Genomic DNA, 26,853 nt, shown 5'->3' with positions numbered 1-26,853 from the left:
AACTGCCTGCAAAACAAACCTCGTTTTACTTTTTATAGTTAAAATACAGTCTGTACATACATGTATATTCACTCCCTCTGCCCACTTCACACAGCATCCAAACGATTTCATTTTATCACATTAAACAGAACAAAAAAACCAACTCACAGGACTTTTAGTGAGGTTTAGTAGAGAATTCACTAAATTATAGTCTTGATTTGGATTAACAGGGGAGGACTCAGGTGATGATGTGACATTTAGTTCATCCAGACTGAGAGAGAGATCATCCGCCTGTTGCAGGAGGTCGTCTTCCTTCTCCATTTGCTCTGCTCCAGAAGCACTAGGTATTTCTTCAGGCTGAACAGGCTGTCCCGTGTCTGTTGTCAAAGAGTCTTGGCCTTTTAGCATGTCTTCTGTGATTACACTTGCTGATCCTTTGGAAGCCATTGCTTTTAACTTACTCTGCAAAGCATTTTGTTGGAATTACACAGTTGAAATTACTGTTCATCCTGAAGCAGAAATTTACTAAAAGCAAATTTTTTACATCAGCATTTGAAGTAGTTCTCTACAAGGCCAGATACAGTAACCATGTAGAATGTAATGGGTTGCAGGAGTGTGGGAGTTTTTAAACCCAGAACGTTTTTTAATCTGCTTAAATTTCTCTTAAGCCCTGTACCATTTTGCTTCAAGGCTGAATACCCCATTTACAAAGAGACGGCATCTTTTTCTCTCTACCACTGAAGGCACATATTCACTTGATTTGCCCACTATTTGACAGAAGTTTTTCATTTACCCTATGAGTGCACCTTTAGACCTGAGCACATACTATAAAACATCCCTTTCTAGGTCAAGGCCTCTAATGTCTGAAACACTATTTCCAGTTGGAGTCATACAATTAAACTAATTCTAAACTTCCTGAGATTTTATCTTCAAGAGGAAAGGGAAAAAAAGGTCTTTTATGACAGCAGAGTACTCTCAAGTTGTGTTTCTCATGAAGACAAAGTTGAGTAGATTGAATGGACAGAAGATACTAGAAGTTAGTATTGGCCATTGGATGCTATAACAGATCACAGAGAACCTTCTTGGAAGCTACAAAGCATCTCTACTTAGCCTGAAAGAAAGCAACCCATCTGTCTTCCCATAAATCTGTCTCCAGCACCTAAAAAGATATTTAAATTTGTGCTCTGTGATACCAAGAAGAAACTCACAGCAAGTCAAGAATTCAGTGTTCTGGCGTAAGCACAGGTGAATACTACTTTATTAGAACCACAAATTAGACTTCAGCACAAGACACTTTTAGAAGTGAGTACAGCAGTGAGATTATAAATCCAAATGGTTTCCCTCCTCTATGATAACACCAAAATTATTACAAATATATCTCAAGCATTAATAATTTAAAACAGTAACCATTTGGGGTTAATGGCGTTTAGTACATACAAACCAGAAGGGACTAACTACATGACAGTCTCAGGCAGCAAACTAGAGAACTGCTGTGAATGCTTGCTTGATTGATGTGCATTCTTTGTGGAGAATTTGTACTGAATGTTGTGATACACTCATATAACCAGTTCCCTGGAGAGGCAACCCAGTGGTAAAAGCAGCACACTGCATGCTAAAAAATAAGTACGATTTTTGACTACAGTAGAAAAATTACTCCTTCAACATATGGGGTTTTTTACAGCGTGAAATGCATAAGGCTGCAAAGCAACCAAAATCTGTCTGTCTGAACCATGTCTGTCTATCCCTAAATCTTCTAAAGTCCTCCAGTATTCTCCCATATATTTTATCAATACATGGGAATATCTGAATCACAACGATGAGCCTGGGACATAACGCAGAACTAAAGGCTGGAACTGCATTTCAGTCCTGGATTATACACTCTTGCTGGCAATACTCAAGTAGCAGGCAGGGTTGCCAAAGAAAAAAGCTACTTTTTTCAAAAATTAGACAATATTTTGTAAAATACTTATTTTATCTTACACCGGACTATTACTGGACTGGACTCTTCTGTCATTTGGAAGGCCATAGTTTGTTTAGCTAAGGCATCGATGAGAAGACCTAACATATATAAATGTATAAATACCCCTAGAAATTTGTCCATAGCTCATTCTCTTACATTGGCAGGTGACACAAAGCAGTCTGTACATTGAACAACACATAGGCAGAATTTTTGCGTGTATTTAAGCTTCCTTTTGTCTAATCATGCAATTCTGCAGCTTAGCTGCTCACCTGCCTCCTGTAAAGGTGCAAAACAGGATCCTGAATGACCTAATAGAAAAGGTTACATAAAACACATATTCAATGCTTTCTAGACAAAGTACTCCTCTAAGTGAATTCAGCATCAACAGAGAGCAGACAATAAAAATACATTTCTATATTTTCATGATATGCAACTATCAGAGTTTCAAAATCTGTGGTGGATGATGCCATATCTAAGTTCAGATAGATTTAAAAACAATTGTGTGAAAAAATCAAGTGATGTCACAGGTAATGAGAATCTCTACCTAATTCATGGTGAGAAATCTAAAGCTGGTTATTTGTAGTAATGAAAGTAGAAGTGAATAGTGAAACTATTGTTCATTTTATAAAATGAAAGTACAATTTTTTAATGGACACCATATTAGAACTTGTTTAAGGTCTCAAGAGCAGAAATTGAAACACAGAGAATCAAGCATCCCTTTGCATGGAACAATCAGCTGCAAGAAGTATCTCACATAAGATGGGATGAGATGAGATGGGGCAACTAAGGAATAAATGAGTAAGGAAAAAGATGAGGTAACAAGTTTAGCACAAAATAATGACTGAGATAGAGGTGATAAGACAAACATTCCTATGTATGTTCTTTCTCTCTACACAAGAACAAGGAAAACTCAGTTTAAAGAAAACAATAAGTTAAAGCCAAAATAAAATTAGCATATGGATTTTAAAGGTTTAAAAAAGTAGAATGCAGTTCTCCCAGTTCTTATTTCCACAACAAAAGTAACTTGCCCAAGAGATACAGTTATGCCATACAGCCTTATTGGTTAAGCGATATAGATGAAAGAGTTTACTAAAATATAAACTGCATTCTATCAACAAACTATTTGATATGGAATCATACAAAGGAAATCCTGGGTTTGTACATACTCAGTTTTTTATGTCCATAAAATACTGTAGAAACTGATCAGGAAAAGTCAAAGAAGGAAGCAAAACTAACAGATACAAACAGACTGCTTTGGAGAGATGTATCTGCATTTCAGTTATATGTGTTGGAGATTTGAGAAATAAATGCCACACAGAATTCTGTAAATTTACCCTTTCATGCATTTGAAGGTCAGAAACAGCTATCAAGTCACAACAACAGCACCTCTAAGAGGCATAGATGTGAACAACCAGAATATTCTATTCTAATAAAGGACAATTCTGCACCGCAAATACCTTATCTGGAAACAACTATCAAAGTTGTAAAGACATATACCTTAGGCTACAACATTTAGAATAATGTTGTGAAGGGAACAGGAGTTACAAGAAATGTTCTTCAGCTTGCCTGAACTCTATAGCCAGCATTTTGTGAAACTAGAGATCTCTGAAATTTGGAATCATCTGGTTTTCCATGTCTGATTTTTAATATTGTAATCTCGCTACTTTGGAGAAGAACACTAATGTCTGACAAAACACTTGTGGTTCTTATGATTGGGGTTCTCAGGTTTGATTTCAAGGGCATTATTTGAGTATAAGAGTCATTCACAGGGTTCTTTTCAAACCATGCAACTTACATAAATGACATTAAAAGTAATCCTGGTTTGGACTCCTACCATATTCTGCATGTAATATATCCAGTAGTTTGCTTCTAAGTGCTTCTAATGTTTAAACACTAACTTCAATCCTTACACCATTTCTACTGCTTGTACAACTACAGTGGATACAATGGCAATCAGGGTGGTATTTAATTAAGGTAAAAATAAACTCAAGATGGATTCTTTACTACTGACTTATAAGTGATATTCACATACTCAATGGAAAATAACGTATCTTTGCAGTTTAACAGCCTCTGCTGTTACAGATCTTGTTTGCGGAAAGCTTGTAAAATATTCCTGGAGGACACTATACCTACACCTTTTCACCTACGTATCACATGCTTAATAGATACTGTGTCACCATAGGAAACATCAAAGTGGGAGCAGGAGGCATTTCTAAATGGACTTTTATAAATTAAACTTTTATATGCTCCTTCTAAATGGGAACAGAAAGTCAGTCTAGAAATTCTTTCTCCTCCCACTCTGATTCCTTCAACACCACATGTTAAGTTTGAAGAGGGAGTAAAGATATTTGGCTTTCTTACAGATAGAAAATAATGTCATATTGTAGATTGTGAGCTGGCACTGCAGCTAGACCATATGTGCCACTACCAAATAAGGGCCCGATCCTGCAGAACACTTAGCAACTTGCAAGGTTTCAGTGCCCCATGCAATCTGTCCCTTAGTCTTTATTGGGCTGAAGACAAAACAACATAAGAAATCCAAGGTCTCCCCAAAACAGTGTTTTACATTACAATTCATATCCTTACTATAAAGGCACTTTAACTACAAAGGATAAGGACCTCAGGCAGGTATATTTGTGAGCCTGAATGAAATTCTAGTAAAAATAATCAGATGTATCAAGTCTCTGGAAGAAAAAAAACCAAACAACAAACAGCAGAAAAATCACAGAGTGAATGCAAACTAAGCTATGAAGCACAATGTGATACCTGCAGTTCTCTATTAGACTTTATCAGTGACACAGTAAGTACACCTGGAAAATTTTTATTGGATTGACTCACCTCAAGGAAAAAGTTGACCAGGTATGGATCCTGTTTCAGCTTTGCACATACTATACAGAGAAACTGAATTTCTTCATTTTCTGTTGGTGTTGCCAGAACTTCACCACACAGCCTGATTAATTTCTGTCACATAAAGAAAAGTGAACAATTAAGACAGGGAGTAAGTTAGAGCTTTTTCTAGGAATGATGGACTGAATTCTTTTTCTATATACATAATACAATGATGTATGATTATTGACTTGAACATTTGCTCTAGATTTAGATTGCTATGACAAGATTTCTTTCTTACTTATGACTTGCATTGCAGTGGCAGTTCAAGGCTCTAATCATCAATACATTAAAACTGATATTGCACTCGAGCAGTTTCTTTAACTCACTCGACAATGGAAGACTTAAAAATATCATCAGCTACAGAAGAGTAGGAGAAACTTGTGATACAAAAATATAGTTTACTTAAAATTTGAACAATACCTGTACTGGCCTATGCACATTTATGTGGGGAAGAAGAGGTTGCCGTATTCTTCCAAGAAGTTTTGTATAAAAAGCCAAAACTTGCTGTTTCATTCCTGGAGGACACTGAAACAAAAACAGATGAACAATAACAAAAATATAACAAATGCGGAGAGAAACATAGATGCAAATTTGTCCCTCAAAATGGCTAATTAAACAGCAATAATTTATCCAAAAATATTCAAAAAAATCATCATCTGTTAACACATTACTTTTATTGATATTAACAGAGATCAACAAAAAATGTTGCATCTCATTACCATTTTCTTTTTCAAATTATTCATACTTTCAGTTAATTGCTCTAGTGAAGACTTCTACCATCCTTCCAGGAAATATTCGTATCAATACAGTGATATGGGGAAATTAAGTCTGAATTAATTGGCTACAGGTCAGCTGTCTTTTAGTGTACTGTGCCACAAAATCCAGCAATTCAGTGAGTCAGTACACACAAATATAAGATGATAAACTATAAACATCTTAATGTCTACAAAAGGTTTTTTAAATTCATGAGCAATTAACCTTAGACAGATAAAGTGTCTATAAACGCACAGATGTTCCAGGACAAGAGAAAGCTGTTGTTTTCCCTGAGATTCAGCAGAATATAAATCACATGTTCTACTGTCCCTCATGCTCCATGTCACATGAAAGTAGTTTCCTATCTGCATGACATCTGATGGCTCGTGGTTCTTTATGTACCTTTGTTTCTAGCTAAATCCCCCCTGACTCTAACGTGTTCTATCATGTTAATAAATGCTGTTATTCCATAGGTTAATTTTAACCCACATCATTTCCCTCATATGGTTCAATGCATAGGTGAATGGAGCATGGGTGGCAACAGCCAGGAATGACAACTGCCTAACCTGGTTCTCCTTCCAAGGTAATTATCCCTCGATTATTAATCCCTCATTATCACTGAGCTGTCAAGCAATCCATTGAAAAGAATAGCAAAATGTGTACCATCAGGGTGCATCTACAATAATGTAGTAAGTCTAAGTGATTGCTGTGAAGGGATATTATTCTTTTTGCAACAGATCTTTGCAACATCTTGCAAGCACTGCACTGTGTGTTTACTTCAGATGTATCAACTCACAAATGGCAAAGTATAAAGACAGGCTGTGTAAGAATTGCTTGTACAGGCATATTTGCATGAGTGCAAAATGACTTCTCTCAACTCTTAGAAACATACTACTAACTACCCGCTTCACATATGTCTCCGTTTCATCTTGGTTTCTTGACAAAGTTTACAGATTACTGAATGAGCTGTATTTCTGAGCAAGGATTTTCAATATATCAGGTATCTTAGCCTGATCGTAGGACAGCTGGTATAGTAACAAGAATTGTAGAGCTCTGGTCCTTCCAGAGCAAGGAACATCCCAGTCTCTGACAGCTAGTACCCTACATTGTCTATATATGTAAAATTGAGCAGATTAAAAACTCATGACAATGTGTAAAAGGCTGACGGAGAATGAAACCATGGAGAGCTCTGCTTATCCTTGGAACGGCACACACCATGCTTTCCTAACTGCATCTGTACCATGATACAGAAAGTTCTAGCACAAGGGCTGCCAAATTAATTCACCCTGCGATCCATCCAGCCCCATACATTTCAGCTCATAAGTCTGCCAAGAAAGATATCAAAAAGAATGCACCAAGACTATCAAGCTAATTTCACTTGTGCCACAAACCAGACATGAGAAGAACCAGACAACATTGCCAAGGGCTGCATTCATACCAAAGACTTGGATGTGAAAGCTGTCTGGGGATCAGCTTAAATTAATGCTTTCTGACATGGAAGTCTTTCTGAGCAATAACGCATCACATTCAGAAAAATTAAACAAAATTTGTATTTAATACAGCACTTTTCACCCAAGAATCTCCCAACACTTACTGAAGGAGACAGAGGGATAATACTGTCTTGTAGAAGTCAGAAAAATTCTAGACTGAACAAAAATGTTTCTCCTACTTCTAGCTTCACAGTCAATATTATCAGAGCGGTAAGTAACAAATCTCACTGTTCTGCCTAGTCAGCATCTCACTGGTTGTCTCACTTTGATCACACTTCTAAAAGACCGTTATTTGTAACATAAGCTAACAGCTATTTGCTAGAGTTCAGTGTCCCACACTACCATCTACTGTAGAACTTCAGTCCCTATTACAATTAGGAGCTCACACAAAAGATAATCTGCTCTGCTGAGAAGTACCTACATCAGCTTTTCCTAGTGTGTAGAGTGTCTCCAAAATCTTGTGATGTAGCAAGTATTCCATACATGGTCCTGTTTCACCTGATTCCCTCTCATTTTCTTCTTGAACTAGAATATCCAACATCTGTTCCAGGTGAGAAGGTATGTTGGTATCAGTCACAGGAGCTTTGTCATCTAAATAGAAGAGATGTGCAATTAAGAATGATTAAAATATTGTCCTCACTTTTCTTAAGTTCAGTTCCAAATTTAAGATTTAAAAACATGACCACTCATTTAAAGAATCTTATATATAGTATGTAAGTTTTTTTAACATGTCTTAAATCAAATTTTCAGAACCATATCTGGAAATGTAAACTGGAATATGCATTAGGCAGATATCTAATCTTGCAATGGGGAAAAAGTGAAATGTCAAATTTCAAAACATGCATTAATTACACAGTCAAAAAGGAAAACTTTTACAGCCAGAAACGAAGCTTCGGGAGAGAAAGGTTCAACGCTCAATCTTCCGGTCAGTATCCACCCTGTCTTGATAACTTCCTCCTTGCCTCTTCGCATAGTATACTGAAATCTATAAACAGCCTCTAAGATCAGCTTAATTTGCAGCTGATCAGTTCCTTTACAAACTAGATAACTAAATAAATATTTTTTCTAATGGTAACAACAAAGAAACCCCAAACTCTATGCTGTTTATTCTTCAAAAGTTTTTAGATTTGTCTTTGATACTTTCCGCATTAAGATAGCATTCTGTCAAACCTTATGAAGGAAAGGGTGACACTCTTGATTTCATTATACTAAAGTCATGAAATTGTTGTGGACTTATGCTACTAGCAGTAAGAGCTGGCATTAACACGTTGTAAAGCACGTCCACACATGGAGATTTTCCTTTTTATTTTTTTCAGCTAAATTCTACTTGAACAGATATCCCACTACGGAAATGGTTACTACTTCTTATGCAATAATCTAAAAATAACTGTCACTTGCATGAAAATGGCAACAAACTCACAAAGGAAAACTGCCTTATCAGAGTGATTTTGGTCTCTGCCACAACCTCCAGTTAGCCTAGAGTGTTTTGCCTGAGTTTCCTAGGCATAATTCTGCTCCCACTGCAGAGGACAGAAATATACCCACTGAGTAGCAACCTGTTTTTCACAAGACTTTTTAAAGTCTGGGAGAGAGGTCAGCTTTTATGCTGCACCACATAATCACAGGTATCAGTTTTCCCCTACCACCGTCATTTCTACCTTAGGAAACACCACATAGCGTTCCAAAAGATGGGTATTTAGAACCTAGGGTCGAGTTTCAGCTCGTAAGAGTAAATATTGATATAAACAAGATCACGAGTTCCAGACACAAACATAGATTCGACAGCTACTCTAGCAGAAATGCAGAACTAATAAGCTTGAGGAAAGCATGGTAACATTCACTTTTAAAACTTACTAGTTCAATAACTAGGACCAAAAATTAAAAGTGTAAATGTTGGATAGCTGCTATAGGAAACCAGGGAAAAGTTTAAGAAAAAGCAACTACAGTCATTTTTCATCAGAATACCCATTTTTTAGAACTGAATAAGGTCTAGATAAGTTTTAATAAAATGTGTTCTAAATCTGCTCACAAATTCACTTTTCAGAGCTTTGTTATGAAAATACCTTTCATGGAGACAAGACACTAAAGAAAAAATACGTAGTAGTGAGCACACAGAATTCAGATATGTCTGGTAAAAACTATGACCACAAAATTACTTATGTTAAAATTTTGGAAATAGAATGAAAATCCCTGATGCAAAACAATAAAAAGGTTAATAGCAGGGACATTTCTGTAGTTGTCTGTTTAGATTAAACAGAATATGTGAAGACAGAAATTGAGTCAGACATGAAAAGGTACAATTCTCTACATGGTACTCAGGAAAGAAGACCTTCCCTCAATCGTTTTTCATGCCTACTTTTTAAGGGATGAATGGAGGTACACAATATTTTTAATTACTAATTATTATTGTTGGTATTTTGACAAGACATGACTTAGTTTACTATTTCTTAATCTTTACTTTTTAACAACACTGAAATTGGGAATCCTAGTTTTCACAATAAAGAGACAAACCCAGAATGTTTTCTTCTTTTACCTGATGTCTCTATGTAGTAATGGGTGATTGCTTTCCAGTGGTAAACGAAATCTTCTTGTAATGGAAGGGAAGGTGCGAGCTATGGGGGAAAAAAAAACAAAAACAAACAAAAACCAGTTAGGAATGAAATAAACATATTTCCTCAGAGATTAAATTGTGTTTTACCTTATACTTGGAAGTAAACCGCTGCAGACTAGTGCTACAATTCCTACTCTGTGCTCTTTTACCTTTAACAAGGACTACATACATTATTCATGGCATGAGCCCCATGTCATACTGCGTAGCTTGTGAACATCAGTAATAATCTCTGTGATGTCTCTATGACCAATCTATTTGAAGCAACACAAGCAATTGCTCATACAGCAAAGCAACACTAGAAATGTAAGTTTGAATTGTTTAGATCTGAGAGTTTTGTTCTGTAGGAAAAAAATAATGTTCTTTTACATCTGCTCTTGATGCCATCTTCCCTTTCTGTACGCTCTGTTCTCCTCTCTCCCTCTGCTCCCTTAAAAATACCTATTAGCTGCTTCATACAGTTTTTGACATGTCTTTTTTTTCCTGTTAACCGCAACTTTTAAAAGATCCTTGTTTAATTTTTTTTGCACATCAGGCCCATCCCCAGAGCTTGATAGGTTGTTCTTTTTCTTTAACAAATACATTTCTTATTTCATTTCTGAAAGAAAATGAGGTTTCTTCTTTTCTGGAGGAATTTGGGATGGCTGGTTGGGCGTGACTGGCATCCAGGAATAACATGCTGCAAGAATGAAACACAGCCTCCCACCCAGTCAACATCCATATTGCTCCTTCTTCACCAAGCTTGAGAACCGGGTGCTCTGCAGCCCATTACACCACAGGCACAAACAACTGCCATACTACAGGCAGCATGTGAAAAAAGGACCACGATCATTGTACCACTCTGCTCTCCAAAGTGAGAGTTGAGGCAAACACTGCATTTGTGACCACAATATAAAATGTTCAGAGCTCGTAAAATCAGGAATCCTATAGGGAAAACCCCCACCACTCAACAGATCATATGAAGGTCTGTCGTTACTGAGGCCTAATCCTACTTGCTTGAGGCTTTTTTTGGACAATCAAGTCCTCAAGTCATTCTTTTATAGGCAATCCTGAAATAAAGGATTATCACTTGATGTGATGGTAGCAATGAGACCTGTGAGCAAACAGAAAGAATCCCATGCATAAATTGGTGTGTCTGGTTTGGAAGGATAAGGAGTTGAACCATCCCAACAAGACGTGGAGTCCAGTCCTTCACAGAATCACAGAGTGGCTGAGGTCGGAAGGGACCTCTGGAGGTCATCTGGTCCAAGCCCCCTTGCTCAAGCACGGCCACCTAGAGCCAGCTGCCCAGGACTCATGTCCAGATGGCTTTTGAATATCTCAAAGGATGGAGATTCCACAACCTCTCCAGGATCCTGTGCCAGGGCTCAGCCACTCTCACAGTGAAAAAGTTTTCCCCTTAGAAGCTACAGATACCACATTTGAGATTAATAACTGAATTCCTCTAGTGTCTCCTCATAGGGCCTAAAAAGTGCTGAGCTGCCTCAGCTCTTGGACAAACAGAAGCACAGGGCTCAAACATCTGTATACTCTTCACTGGGTAGTGCTGGTCTCTTTGAAAAAGCCTTGGAAGTTTTCCACATCAGTCTTTTCTTTTCCTTGAATTTAATGACACTTAATTTTATCTTGGTAAAGATGTAAAGCCCAGTACATGGACAGCATGGCCTGCCGTTATAAGAAAGTGGCATGCTAATTGTTAATGACCTTCACACACAGGACTTCGAAATACAAGACTTTAAAAAAGTAGTGGTGCTTGGTAACTATCTACGCCTGCATCCTGTGTGGAAATGTGCCCTCACAAATGGCAACTAGGAAGTCAAACTTACATTGCTTATCCATCCCCTGACAGTCTGTGGACTCATTAAGTCTTCCATATTTCTGCAGCTGGGCACTGAGAGTAGCACTTTAGCACACCAGCTACCACAGAATAAATATCAGGACATGGCACACTGGACAAAACTAGTTTATTTTACTATGAAGTTTACTAGGTTATTGAAATTCAGAAGAATAACTGAACAAACTGAAGACTGAGCACACGATATTTTGCATCATGCTTCATATGTCACACGTAGATGTGTATTTCAAGCAATGTAATGATCATTTTGCATCTTTCTTCAATAAAACTATACCGAAAACTCAACTCTGGCTGATGAATGGCACAGAGATCACTTCTGAGGAATACCAGGCCTTTCAGACCGCTCTATTTCCAAAGTAACAGATGATAGATAACATTAAAGATTTATCCTTGACTGATGTGATTTTCCTCTCTACTTCTTCTAGCCTCATCTGCCTCAAGATGAATTTAGTGCCTCTGAGCAGTGCCAGGAAAAGGATTTCACTTCTCAGCACTGTCAATAATTTATCCACCGCAGGAGAGGACTGTGGATATAGACATTCTCCCTCCCAACAAACGCCTCCAGGGACTCCTCTCAGAGGTGAAGAGGTAATTCAGGGACAGGTCCTGCCCTTTTTAATTAAAATACTCAGTGATTTCACAGAGTCTTCTCTGATTGAGGACTGCAAGACAGAGATACCAAACAGAGATACCATTAGCATGTGTGTGCACCTGTGCATGTGTACATGCATGCCTATTGGGAATATACGATCAACTTGCCACCAACAGGACCTGGTGATATAGACCTGTGGCAGCTTCGCCTGCACTGGGCTACCAGACTCAGCAACTCCTAACAATATAGAAAAAATGTACTTCTTTACTTGTTCAGCTAAAGTACCCCTACCCCCAAATACTCCCACCCCCAAATTCCTCTTCCCACCACAGATGGACCTAGTATAAATCTGCTTTTTACAGCACAGCTGTTCCAGGGAATATTTAACAGAGATGTAACTCCAGCAATGCTATGTATTATTCGGAGAGAAGTGTTTTACTGACAAAAAAATGAAAAAAAACCCCAACCCTCTTAACTTAGTTATTCAGACACAAAATCAAAGTAAGGACCAAGACTAAGATACCAGCTTATACACAAAGCCCAGCACTGGAAAGTATTAGGAAAATGTAAGCTCCCAAACACTTGATTGACATGCTTTAACCCTACTAGGGCAGGTAATTCTAGGATGAAGTTGTAGTTTCTATTTTAGGATGAATTATTAGCTACCAGCGGAGATGAAATATATGTTATAGTTGCCAATCTGAAAAATCACTCTTTTGTAAAAGTACGCATACTTGTATAAAGATACTGAAGCAGAACAAAATTCATTGTGAAGGCCATTAATTGCTGCTATTTGTCTAATTTGAAGGAATTACCTTAAAAGTGCAGTTATTTCTCACAGTTATAATTCATTTTGATGTAATCACATATGTTCTTACTAATTTTGACCTATCGATTCCTAATCTCAAATTGAAGTTCTCCTCCTTTCAAGAAAAAAACCCAACACCTTAAAGATTGAGGTGTGGGTGTTGGTATATCCAATAGCCAAAACTCACTGAACACTACTAAAAACCAGACATTGATTAGCTCTTCCATCTGGTCCCCAACTCCAGCAGCCGAGCTTCCTGGGAGTGAGCGAGCGAGTGTTCTCATTTACAAGCTAAACTTAACACATGCTGCCTTATCATTCTGGTGACAATATGTTACTAATGATTGAACCCCACTCCTTCCAGGAAAAGTGCTGTTCTCAGGAGAACTATAGATCTTTGACCAGAACTATAGTCTGCTCGTTATAAAATCTGTCCAAAATACAATTCCACGTAGTTTTCAAAAGTATATAGAATTTGTGTTTAGGCAGGAAAAAAAATAATGTCAAGAGCAAATAAACCTATCAATATTCAGTACTTAACAGCAATTCCTTTGTGCATTTAAAAATTGTTGTCATAGTTTTTGTGTATGCTTTTCAGAAGTGCAATTCAATACTGAAAAGAACGGAAACAACCGAAGCTGGTGATATCCTGCAGTATCTTTTGGACAAGTTCACCAAGTAAAGAAAACACTGTATAAAAGAATAACAGGTACTGTCTGGTCAGAAAAAGAAAGTGGAACTGGGCCAAAGAGAAACGAAGGGGAAGTGCATGCAAACTCCCCTGACTGAAACAAGGAAAACTACAGCAGTCACTCGATGTTTTTCTTCGATCTTACTACTTTACTACTGTGAAGGTTTGCCCTGAGGGAAAATCTGAAAAAGGACTAATGCTTGAAGGTTTACTTTATTTCTTCAGCTGGTGAACGCACAGAGTTTATAACGGTCACTGCTTTCAAGTATAAAATTAAGACTGCACATGCTCGCAAGCCATGCATTAAATTTCACCATCAGAATTTGTTAATAGGAGCACAATGTTAAAACAATCAGTAAAGTGAGGTCATTACATCAAATAAAGTGGGTTCAAGAAGAACAGATCTTGTTCTGAGCAGTTATGCAGTTAATTATTTTGGAGCAGTACCTGTAGCAAGTGACTCAATTTCTTTCAAAGCTCAGTTTTGCCTCAAAACACAAACAGAAAATAAGCTACTTAAAAGCACCTTAAGGTACCAATATAAGAGATACAGTGGAATAATAGGTTGGTAGAGAGCAGTCCCAAAAATGTGCAGCAGACACCGAAATCTAAATTCACTCCCAGACACTAAAAGTGTGATACAAATAATCTTGTTTGATAGCAAATTGCAAAATTCAAAACAACCAAAATAATATTTTTCCTGCTCAAGGTACACAGCTCAAAAACATCCTTTTGAGTTCACTGTTAAGATGAAACACCTCCTGAAAGCCCAGATCAAACACAAACAAAAGTCCTTTGAACACCGAGTGACCACTTTACAGACAAGCTATTTTGTCTAGGGAAACATGAGTGAAGAGCACAAGATAAGAGAAAAAATAAGTCTAACTTGCTGCTTTGTTATTGTACACTACATTTTGTATGTTGCTGAGAATGTAGCACTCCTGGAATATGTTTGGGACAAAGTATACCAGAAATGCATGGCAAAGAGAAAACATCTTGGGGACAAGCCATACATAAACTGTCACAGATCCATTAATACTAACCCCATAAAGCAACAACATTTCTATTCTGCCCTGAAGTAAGGTAACAGAGCAAAGACTGCAGACTGCAGACCCACTCAACCCAATTTAAGGATGCTCTGTCAGACAATACCACAGTGGTGCTTGCTCATCTGGATGCTGCAGAGAAATCCTGAAAGGGCAAAAATATCTAAAATACTGGCAAGATTGACACATGGTAAGAGGTAGCAAAAATTAGGCTAGAGTTGTAATGAAAATCAGGAATATGATTTCACACAATTGGACAATTTAGGCAGAAAAGACTGAAAGTTATGAGTTAATCAAGGTAAGAAAAAATATTAATAAAAAGCAACTGGTCCCTTATGTTTGCCTCATCACAGTCCTGTCATGAAGGCAGTCAATTAAAGAGCGGTACACTCACAACAAGTGGAAGGCAAATATTCCTATGTGTATTAGACTGTCAACCTTTGGAACTCCTCGTCATAGTTCAGAGAAATGGCATATTGAGGGTAAGATAACAACAATTATCTAATAACATAGGAACTCTTACTATTTAAATGCATCTCTCTAACGTCTGCAGGCCTACAGGCCCTGAGGCAGGACAGGAGCATTACATAAGTGATGTGCAGGAGAAACAACAGGGGAGAAGGGCTACCCGAGCAATTCTGATTTAAAGTAGTCCTACTGATGAAAGCTAAGCCTAGGCACTTCAAGTGTATTTAAGTGTCCAGCTCAGCTGAAAACCGTTCAGCTGCAACTGAATTCCTCTGGGAGGCAGGCACCCAAAAACCTTTGAGAATTTATATCTTAGTTACCAGTTCTGTTGCTGATATTCAGGGCTGAAACACAGTCCACTTGAGGCTGCACCAGCTATACTTGCTTCGCAGCAATAACAGCAAGTAAAAATGATGCTCCGAATTCTCTAGGTTCTGAAAACAACAGGCAGCATCAAGGTGGACTTATCTAATATTTAGGATTTACACCAGTTTTCATTTTCAGAGTAGGAAACCTAAGTAGCCCACATACTTTTGTTAAAGAGAGAACGAAACAATGCTTTAAAGTCCCATACAGCCCCAAAACAGGTTAAAAGTTTCTATTTCTCAGTTCTGTCTTTGAATTAGTGGGTCAAACTTCCTAGATAAAGTAAGAAACACTCTTAATATCCTCTTGCTTTTGTGATTCCATGTTTCATTCCTAGCACATGGTGCTCGGTATTTGCCATAACCCTGTAAATGCAGTTTAGTGCAGTATTTATTATCAGGAGATCCATCACAGTGGTGTTAGCAGGATGAGGCAATTCTAAAAGGGACACCAGAGCTGAGCAAGGACATATAGCCTATTGTTTGATAGCAGCCATTTGCAAAATGATGTTATCAATCTGTTTCTGGTTTGGGGTTTTTTTTTTAATTAAAAAAGATCATCTAGTCCCTATTATCTCTACTTTTCCCCTCTTCCATTCAACTCATTCATTTTTTCCTAGTTTTTTATGGATCTCAAATAAATTCAGTTCTTTTTGTTTATTTTTTGTACATATCAGTAATGTAAATGACCTTCTAGGAGTAACTTTTAATAGCTATCTTGAATCGGTAGCCCTGAAAGAATAACTTCTCCTCCACTCCTGCATCTCTCAGTCATCCACTCTTATTCAAAATGTGGCACAGCTCACCGTAATAAGATTTCTTTAGTCAGGCAGCCACTAATTTCTGTTTCTCCTCCAATGAAAGCAGTGTCTATTGAAGCCATTCATATGTGGTCATAGAGAGTTTTCAAGTAAGTCGTTTCATCATTATTTAAAACATTGCTTTCCAATTGCTACTCTACCACTAAAAGAGCAAACTAGGAACCTGCAATTAATTAATACATGCTTAACTTTAAAACCTGAATAGTCCTGCTAAAGACTGCAGAACCACAGGCACACATAAAGTCAAGCACATGCTTAAGTATTTGCAGCATCGAGGCGTACATTAATACACAAAGGGTGCCCCTCACATGAGGTAGGATTTGGCATGCAGGCTCTTTTCTCAACCATTTGAACCATCTTCCTTCAACACTTTCCACCTTCACTTCAAGCAGTATTTCACTGCCAGTATTTAGCACCTAACCAAAGATGCACCTCTTCAAACTCAAGTCTCATAGGTGTCTTGGCTACTGAGAAAGGTGCTGAAAGCCAGAGACATTGCTACCAGGACCCCACCTCACCGAAAACCAAACAAAACTAAATCGTGTAGACAGTAAACAAGTCCTGATACGCAGGCAACCGAACGCAGCCTACAGAAATGGCAGCTTCAGAGATAGGCCCTGCTGCTTTCCTCTCCCCAGCGCAGCGATGGGCACAGATGTGTGAGGCTCCATGATGAAATCTAACTGAACATACACAACCCCCGGTCCCCTCGGCCTCCCCTTCCACCCTACCCAATTAAAAAAAGATACCAGGGATGAAAACGTCAGACAAAAGCACCGGAGACGGCCACGACAGGAAGAAAATCCTGAGGAGTTTCTTGAATTCACCTCCTTTCGCAGAGAGCGGCCGGGCCGGGCCGGGTAAGGGCTGCCCTCACGCCCGGCGCGGGGCACCGGGGCCTACCAGGAAGGCACGTTACCGGCGGTGACAGCCCGCAGGCTGCTCCCGCGGGCCGAGGGGGCTGTGCCGGGACCGCCGGGGCCCGCCGCGGAGCCCCGGGCAGCAGCCGCTCCCTCCTCGCCCGGCATCTCCGGCTCTCGACAGCCCCGGCCGCCTGCGGCCCGCGCTGGGGCAATTCGCTCCCTTCCCGGGCACGGCGCGGGGCCCGCCGCTGGCCGTGGCCCGCCCGGGCCAGCTCGGCCACCGCCTCCCTGCCCCGCGGCAGGGGCGAGCCGGGATCGGCAGGGCCGCGGCTGCCGGCGGATATGCCGGCTCGGCGGGGCCCCTCGCCGCCAGCCCTGCCCCTGCAGCAGGCCCCGGGGGAGGCGGGGAGGCGGCGGGGAAGGGGCGCCGAGCCTAGGGAGCGGGCTGAGCCCCCCGCCCCGCGCCGCTCCTCCCCGCGGGGCCCGCTCGGCGGCTAGGCCCGGCTTGCATCCCCGGCGCGGCGTGGCCGGGCCCACCGGCGGCCTTACCGCCTCCACGGCGTGCTGCAGGATGGAGGTGAACTTGGAGAACATCCTGTCCCGCGACTGGAGCAGCCGCTGCCGGGAGGTCCGCGAGAGCTCCTCGATCCGCCGCCGCCGCTCCAGGGTGAGGGCTGCATGCGGGGGCCTGGCCGCGGGGATCGGGCGGGCGGGCGGGCGGCCCCCGGCGCTGCCTCTCGCTCCCCGGCGGACACCGTGGCACTGACACCGCCGGGCTGCGGCGCCGGCTGCCGAGGCGCCGGGTGTCCGCCCCGGCGCGGCCTGCAGGGGCCGCCACCCCCCGCACGCAGCCAGCCGCGCCGCGGGGAGGCCCGGCCGGGCCGTCCGGCCGGGCCCGGCCCAGCCAGTCCCGCTCCGCCCGGGGCGGCCTGATCCGCGGGCCTGGGCAGGCGAGAGCGCCGTCCTCCCGCCCGGGCGGAGACGCCGCCGGCCGGGCCCCTGGCATTGTCGATCGAACCGAGCCGCTTGTGCCGGGCCTGCCCAGGGCAGGGACCCTCCGCCGGCCCGCAGGGTGCGGGCAGTGGGGGACACGGCCGGGGGTGGGAGCGGGCAACGAGCTCTGGGTGCCCCGAGCCAGCCCCCCGCCTCTGCGGCAACTCCCGGGCAGGGGGGCGAGGGGGAAGGGGCGCCCACCACCCCCGTCTCCGTGCCCAGAGGCCTGCCATCAGGCTCCGACAAAGGTCTCTGGCTCTCCATGTGCCGCGCTGCTTCGTGAGGGCTGGGAGACAGCCACCTCCAGCCGTGCCTGCCAGCATGGCACACATGAGGAGCAGCCCTGGCGTGGGCGGCTGAAGGCTTACTGTCTGCCTGGACAGTTGGGATCTGTCACCGTCTGCAGGGACTGTGAGGTCCTCAGGGAAACAATGAAATGCCCGGCTCTCCACAAAACAGTGTAAGGGTGATAAGCTCAGAAAGTCAGCGACATCTTGTTGCTCCTGGGTGAGAGGCCGGTGGAGCTGGTGGCATGGTCCTGGCTGACTGCGGTCCTTCTGGGCCTTGCAGTGTACCACAGCATGAGAGGGCTTGTGGCAGTGCACATTACCTGTTTCACTGCTGTTTTTTTCCCCAGAGCTTTGAAGGAGACAAAGAGGGCTTTATTTCACCTCCAAGTCAAATACGTCAGAGAAAAAGATCACCCCTGCCATTTTTGCATGCCACAGGAAAGGCAGAGGTATGGGGTGAGCAGAGGTTATAGATGTAGCTGGTGGGCGGTATGATGTTTTGGGAACAGCTACAATTCATGGGATAGTGTTTGGGTGCTGAGCAAATGGAAGTAGGGGAACAGGATTGATTTGGCACTGTGGGAGCAGAGGGAAATGTTGGAAACGTGACAGACCAGTATGGGAAAGGGAAGAGAACCTGTAGTACCAAATGGAGAAGAACTTTCTCATTAATTTTTGGAGATGAATGAATACCGACTTCTTCATATGCTCGGAGCAAGCAGAGAGAGACGAATCAAAAGACAGGACAAAACTACTGTTTAACTGCTGTGTTTTAACTTGTGTCATTTGGGAAGTCTGACTATGACTGTTGGTCTTGTGATTAAGTCTTACTAATGATTCTGCTGTACTGATTGTTGTTACTACCTCCATTCTTTGCAGGCATGGAAAGCTACAGTACAAGTACTGTGTGGAAGTAAATACTAGTTGTATGTGGACACCTTTGCTGAAGTGGCTAAGGAGCAGAGCTAGCTATTTTCTTATCAAAATCCAGACATATCAAATAACATAAATTTAAAAGGTAATTATGTTTTTTTAAAAAAATCTGCTTATTGGGGGTTCGTCAAGTTATATTCTATAGATGTTCTTAGGAAATGTAAATTTTCTATGTGGGTAGGCATGTGATGAAACATATGTACCATCTCTGCATTTAGGTAATTATTAACTGGATGGACTCTGCATTTGGAAGGTGTCTATCTTCTATGATTTAACATAGAAAGTTCTATTAGACTTTTAAAGTGTGCTGTAGGAGGCAAACCCTTCTTCAGATGAATTTAAGTGGTGTCTGCTATAGTTTTGCAATACATCCAGATTATTATTAATATTTATGTATATTTTTATATGTAAATACTTATATTTATTTTTATTTATATTATAAGTACAGCTCAGGGGCTACATCCAGCCTGCTTGTATGGTTTATATTGCAGGTTTGTATTGCTTTCATTAAGAAAAGAAAAACAAATGATGAGTTCAGGTTTGCATGCAAACATGTTGTCAGCAAGTGGACTGAGTAGTAGTGCAGCTTTTCTCCCATCAGTGTGAGGGTGTTTACTGTCTTAATGGGGACCTTCCCATTCTCTCACCGTAGATACCGTTTTGGAGCCTGCATCATTTCTGAAGAAAATGTGGATTTAAGTCACACGTCCTTGATTAAGGTGTCTAAGAGAACATGGTAATTTCAAATGCTCTTTGCAATCCATTTGTGTTTGCAAAAATGTCTTTTGGGTGTGCCTGGGCCTTCCCATCTCTGAGCAGCAGAATGAATAAGGAAACAGTAAGGTATCATGAAGATATAAAAGGAGACAGTTTTATAACAGTGAGAGTATTCCTAAGTGTACTTCACAATTTATGAAATCATAAGTCACCTCTTCACAGATGGTGAGGTAAACCTTTTCTAATGCTTGAGGGCCTCATATTATTCTAAGAGCGCCTGATGTATATAAAAACATTTTTTTTAAAACAGAACATTTCATTCTGGTTGGAATTCAGGTTTGAGTTGTAAAAGTGACTTATTAGGACTCCTCAATATGAAATGCCTTGCAGTAAAGGAAACAAAGAAAATATCACAATTATGTGATTATCCCTAAGCTTATTAAACAAATTGAGTCTCTGCAAATAACCTTGCATTTACTTGCCAATATATTGAGCTTGAATTTGTAGCCATACTGCAGAATCCAGTCTGTGGTGCTTATACATGTTGCAAATTGTAGATATGGGGTTTTTTATGCTCTTTTAAATTAGTCTCAAATTTCTCAAGCATATGGAGGTATTTCTCACTGCTGGGAATATTAGATAAATACCGGCAGACCAGTAGTAATGCAAATCACTGGAAACTAATGGAAAAATTATTTCACCAGTCTCAGTGCAAAAGAACTCAGCTGAGGTTACATTCTGTTTGGGTACTTCTTGTTCTCGTTGGAGATGATTCAATTGGAGAGGCCTCAGTTATGGACAGGCTACCAATGTCATGTCATATGCAACAATACATCTTCACCTGCTCATGCTTGATGTTGTTTCCACGGAAATAAACACAAGTATTACTACCTATTTTAATACTCTTGAGAGCAGAGTTCTGCTGGTTTGGGGTTGGTTTTTTTTTTGGCAAGGTAGTTCTTTTTTTGGGGTGGCACATGCAGTGAGTTAGTGTTTTGCTTGAATGTGAGTTAGGACACAGCTTGAAAGTGAGGCTATTTTAATTGATAGAGCTTTTGGGAACTTTTCTCTTTGCAAATTAATGAAATTGTCTAGATTAAATCAATTTAAATGGAGTGAGACAGTGAGATAATGTGCTAGCCTTTCTATCTGAAAATCTCTCTGCTGTTTAGATTGATGGCACCAGGCCAGTCTCTAATGGATGTATTTGTCTACATTACAGAAGAACTTCCTGCAGTCTGGACTTTTGCTTCAGAGAGGTTGAGGATTTGGAAGGTACATTTTTGTACCCCAGAATGAAAACATGCTAGTAGAGCTACGTGTAATATCTGTTTATATTCTGCGCAGGAATTTATTGTGTTTATAATAACCAGATTGACATCTATGTTTTCAGTGACTACTTGGATGAAATAAAGAATGAAGCGTTAGTGGCTCAGCATGATCTCTGCTTTTGAGGAGGGCTAAAGAGATGTTTAAAATCATCTTCATACCTTTCTGATTCTGGGCATTATTGTAGAAAGCAAGCATTCTGTGCATTGGATACCAAAGAGCATACAGTGGGACTGAAGTCCAAACTATGCTTCTCCCAGGTTTAATCAGTGTCTTATATGTAGTATCATATGTGCTTCTGTTTGCTGTCATTTTCCATCATGAATTTTCTGGTTGTCTGTGCTCTCAGCTGCATGCAACACCTCCCTCCTTCCTGATTCGCTAGTAGCACCTTGTAATCAGTTCATGCAGTATTTCTTTAAATCCCGTTTTCAGGCATTTCCTGATCCTGCTCCACATCTGCATGTCTACTCCTACTGTAGAGACATTCATTTGTCTTCTGATGGGTTACAAACTTCCTAGTCATTAATCTATTGTCTAATTGCTTACCTGTCACATCTGCAAGTGTCTTTTTATGCCATCACTCATTACTACTGTGGAAGACACAATACTAGGCTGGATGGACAAATATGCATGCCCAGTAGGCTATTTATTTCTTTTGTTCGTACTTCAGGTACACTGTCTGTACTACCCTGCTTTAGCTTATATACTGGGTTGTAAAGGAGACCACAAGGAGGTCAGAAGCATATGTTGTCCGTGAAATGAGACATTTATTTTCCAAACACATCACGTTTTCCTCAAATGTTTCTATTTCACTGGAAGTGTTATAATCCAAGCTTTCTTCTATAAGTAAATATATGAATGTTCTGCCATACGGTATCTGCAAGTGTTAGCATATAATAAATTATTGAAACCAGATAAAATCCTCTCAAATATGATCAGCCAGAGCTTAGCCAATTTCACTGAAGTCTGCAGGTTAGCAGGACCACAAGTTTACTTGTTCGCATGGTAGTAGAAGCTTGAAGCAAACAGATTAAGGATAAACTTCTGGGTTTATGCTATATTGCAACTTTAATGACTGGAGGAGTCTGAATGGGGTATAAATAGACATAAAACTGGATTTTGCCCCAAAATATTGGAAAAAATAATTGAGTGGTCCAGCTGCTATAAATCTGGTCCCCCAATCATTTGTCTGTGTACCCGCAGAGAGGGAAGTCTAGCAACCAGAATCTGCATGTATTTCTGGGGAGAATTTTGGTGCTTAGTCTTGACCCTACTAAGAGATTTTGGAGTAATTTTCAGATCAGCTGTGAGTGCATTGTTTGTTTTCTAATGCATAATAAGAGTTCATTGTTACCTACTTCTTTGGATTTAGGACTATAATATGTTAATCCCTAAAATGTCATCAGATAATCTTTTTAATCATAAGCAAAAGCTGATCTTGATAGTCAATATGTTATGCAAAATAGTTCAGACATACTACTACTATCCAAGTACAGAAACTTTCAGATCTTTCTTTCGCATTATCCCACAATTAAGAGCAGTTTTTTGTTGGAGTTTCAGTTCAGATATCTTTGTCCTGAGGCACAATTGAAATGTTTCATGGAGTCTGATATTAAATTTTGGCATTGTAAAATGTCTTAATTTTGAAGCAAGTGTCTAAAATATTTATGATGCGAGGTACTTGGTAGTGGCTTCATGGTAAATTTTAAACTATCGGTAGCACAATTGTCTAGAAAGGCCTAAATGCTAGGGTCACAACGCTCTCCAGTGTTCACTATCCATAGAGTTACATGACAAAGTCCAGTGATGTTCTTCAGTGTTTTGTTACAGTAGGAGGGTGGCCAGTAGCTCCCAGGAGTTCCGTTCATGGCTTCTTGGTAGGAAACTGCTCTCACCTGCAGAAGGCACAGGTGACCTGGTTTCACCTGTATGACACAAAGCAGCAAGGTTCAGAATCCCTCATAGCTGTTTTTAGGGAAAAAAATAACCCTATGTATCCTGAGTAGGATGAATGTGCATACCAACTGGTAATGTAACCTCTGGGTTTAACTGCTGCGTGTTACTTGGCTTGTAAAAGCTTTGGTTGCTACATATGACAGCCCATAATCTTAGCAGTTCACTTGTCCCACTTGGTTCTCAAATGATGCTATTTGAAGCTACAGGACTGGTTTGAGTTTACAAAGACATTGACTTACCCCTGTGGCTATGACATTCCACATGATACGTGCATCTTTGCAACAACTAAAGCCCAATGAATTTAGGAAGGGTCTTGTATTCAAAGACTGGCCCTTCTTGACAACTAAGTGAATTATTGTGTGGTTCCCCAAGAGGTACGAGCGAGCGTGCACATCAGCATTGCATTATTTTACCTGTTGGTGAGGGTAGAGGGAGCCATCTGAACACTTCCAGTTAGAATTTCATGCTCAGAAGCTATCCTCCGAGCCAAACTGCATTTCCAGAGAAGTATGTTCAACTTGATCTCTTGTAATTCTTTCTGAGTCATCAGCCCTGTAGGAACGAGCGTCTGCACTTGGATGAAGCCTTTCAGGAACTGAGCTGGAGGCACTACTGACAACAAGCAAAGAAAATGAAGTCTGTAGTAGACCCGGGGTCATCCAGAAATGTTTCTGTTGCTCATTGCTGTTCTTTTGCCTCAGGCTACTTTGGACTAGTTTGACATTCAGTCCTTATGTTGTGAAATGCTGAAGTAGGCAGACCTGTGTTTGTAATATGCCTAATATAATGGAACCTGTTCCTGATTAGATCTTGGAATGGTGCTGTAATGCACTGTCCTTGATTCCTGCGTGGCAGCTCATGTGCCAAGTGAAGTTTTTCCATCCATTTAGTTTCTCTGGTTATATGTTCAGAAGCTGTTATTCCCAGTCTCTGGGTCTCCTGGGAATTCCCAGGTGGTATCATATTGAGCTGTTATTTGCACCTGGAGTGCTTGACTGCTGCAATCAGACGTGCAGTCTGCATTTCCTTCTTCCTCCAGCAGTAACAATCAGGCAGCAGAAAGCCAATTGTTATATTTGCATTACATGTACAGCATACGTTGAAATTCCGTGTTCAGATGTAGAAATCTCGTACTAGCATTAATCGGTTTCCACAAGCTGTTGCAAAACGATTCATCCCAGTGCTAGATCATAGCCCGCAGAGGGCAGCCTGACTTCGTGTTTCACTCCAGCAGTGTGCTCAACTGGAGAATTCAGTCATCTGCTGGCATCTCTGTCAGTGTGAACTGCTGTGTAATAAACAACTGTATGTTGTGGAGAATTAGCATCAGCCTTAAACTCAAACACATTCAAAAGTGGACAAAAAAAAAAAAAAAATCACTTGACTAAATTAAACCTTCTGGTATTTTTTTTTAAACACATTGAAAGAAAAAAACTGCATGAGAAAACTCGCTAGACCTGAGCTTTAAATATCTAACATGTACAACGGATAAGTTTATTGGTAGATATCAATAGGCAAGAGACAGAAAATATCCAGAACGTGTACCTGAGTTTATTGGACAAGACTAACAGGAGAAGAAAAGTGTTTTTTTCCAAATCTCTTCAGGAATCTTTCAAGGTTCGAGTTACTGTCACCATGACTGCAAGACTGTGCCTTTGGCTGGTTGGCCTGTGTTCTTTCCCAAGTGTGTCCTGAGTCCTTATGAAACAGCCATCACAATTTCAAGGAGAATTTGTCTAAGAGGATGTATCTACACGTGGGTTTGTGCGTTAGCTGTAAAGCTGATCAGTGCCAGGTTTGGGACTAGAGGTTGCCATCTTGACTTAGTATGACAAGGAACAAGGCATTCAGTTCCTGAAAAAGAGCCAGTACTTTGTGTCTTTCAAATCAAATTGCATCCACTAGCTAATTAAGGAATGATCTTGATGTGCTCTGAAGGGAGGCCTGTCCACTTCTATACTTCTCAGCCAGAGGGCCCTGCAATACAGTGTTCAGAATAGAAAATAAGTATAAAGAAAATAGCATTTGAGGAATTAAGACAGCCTCAGCAATGTGTGAATTCCAGGAGTACAGGAAGAAACCTAGGTATCTCTTATGATCAGATGTCAAATTACTCACTGATGTACTTTCACATTGATTTAGATAATTAATTTCTGTGGCCCCAAACTTTCTATTCCACATAAGCATGGCTGTTCGCAGCAGAAAGCATATGCTTCTCAGAGTTTGGCTCATTGTAATTGCAACTGCAGGTGAATTTTTACTTCTGATTCCTAAAACTTTCTCCATGTATAGGAATGCTGAGAGATTTTGACTCTGGTTTATTCAGAATATTCTTTGCTATTCTTGCCATGTTATTCATAAGCATCTTTGCTAATATGAACTTTGACCAAGGAAATATCTGTCATGTTTTACATTGATAGCATGATATAAAAGTTACTCTATGTAAAAATGCTTGCACATTTAACCAACTCTGATTGCATAATTTAATTCAGTTTGCCACATCAAATTCTTTGGGGTAAAGGGTAAAGTAGGGCACACAGTGAGATAACGCCCTTACTTGATGCAGATCTAAAACCTCTAATTTATAATTAACAACGAAGGCAGTTCAGGGGATTTTCTCTGTATCTCCTGAAGGCATGCACTGAATACAAAATTAGAAGAAAAAATGATTTAGGAGTCAAGAATCACAGCTTTTACTCATGGTACATACTTCATATGTGAGCCTGTGAGAACCTGATGCAAAACCTGATTAAGTTTCTGACTCTGAGCTCTTTGTTGGGATCTTCCTGGTAAGGATACACACATGGGAGTGATGCTGAGGTTCTTCAGCAGTAAATGCTGGCCAACATTTAGCTGATCTTTCCAAACCCGACTCTCAGAAACTGATTTGTCATTTTGGCCCTTGCGTCCTAAGTTCCCACAGGTACGTTAGCCATTTTGATGCAAGAGCAATATAGACTAGATATTAACAGGCTTATTTGGGGGCCTTTTCCTTAGCTGCCAGGATCACCAATATTTCTTGGTTATGTAAAACCTATAGCATTTATGTGATAGCATGATCTTACATAATCTGTGTAAAATTTTTTGGGTTCTTGAGTCCAGTAGTCAGTACTGACTTAGGATAACATAGGTTCAATATTATATTTTTTGCCATGGAAATTCATATACCACAGACAATATGGACGGTTGAATAACATGCAGAGGATTAAGAAAACTGGTTCTACGCAATGAAAAAAATAAGGAAGATGACTTTGGGTTTTGTCTCACTTGGGGGAAGTTTCTAACACTTTGATTTTTTTCTTTTTTTTGTTGTTTGATGGTTAAGTCTCTTTATATATGTATATTTGGGATATTTTGGGGGAAAAAAAACCTTCAGTAAAGCATTTATGTTCATATTTGCTGGTGGAAGAGGGTGGAAGCAAGGACAGGTAGCCTGGAGGAATA

At 40.5% G+C, this 26,853-nt stretch overlaps 1 protein-coding gene and 1 long non-coding RNA gene across 4 annotated transcripts in view; one reads left to right on the top strand and one right to left on the bottom strand.

The window, feature by feature from the left end:
* Positions 1-18,020, bottom strand: part of FHIP2A (FHF complex subunit HOOK interacting protein 2A) — a 35,121-nt gene extending 17,101 nt beyond the window's left edge. Inside the window, exons 1-6 of the mRNA XM_072869775.1 lie at positions 17,738-18,020; positions 9,605-9,683; positions 7,493-7,662; positions 5,249-5,353; positions 4,778-4,900; positions 148-441 (exon numbers count right to left, since the gene is read on the bottom strand). Of these exons, the coding sequence (XP_072725876.1) occupies positions 148-441; positions 4,778-4,900; positions 5,249-5,353; positions 7,493-7,662; positions 9,605-9,683; positions 17,738-17,782 (816 nt within the window). The 5' untranslated portion in view covers positions 17,783-18,020. The remainder of the gene's footprint in view (positions 1-147; positions 442-4,777; positions 4,901-5,248; positions 5,354-7,492; positions 7,663-9,604; positions 9,684-17,737) is intronic.
* LOC140655362 (uncharacterized) lies at positions 17,416-21,628 on the top strand. 3 transcript variants are annotated; one of them, XR_012043752.1, is made up of 4 exons: positions 17,416-17,855; positions 19,351-19,489; positions 20,057-20,140; positions 21,344-21,628. It is a non-coding gene; the product is annotated as an uncharacterized lncRNA (long non-coding RNA). The 3 variants fall into 3 exon arrangements; XR_012043754.1 differs by lacking the exon at positions 17,416-17,855 and adding an exon at positions 18,030-18,260; XR_012043753.1 differs by lacking the exon at positions 17,416-17,855 and adding an exon at positions 18,030-18,641.
* Positions 21,629-26,853: the final 5,225 nt, after the last annotated feature.

This window comes from Ciconia boyciana, chromosome 8 (genome assembly GCF_034638445.1).
Source record: "Ciconia boyciana chromosome 8, ASM3463844v1, whole genome shotgun sequence".
Taxonomy (NCBI): Eukaryota; Metazoa; Chordata; class Aves; order Ciconiiformes; family Ciconiidae; genus Ciconia; species Ciconia boyciana.
The sequence above is the reverse complement of the archived record's forward strand: the minus strand, read 5'-3'. Positions and strand labels throughout refer to the sequence as shown.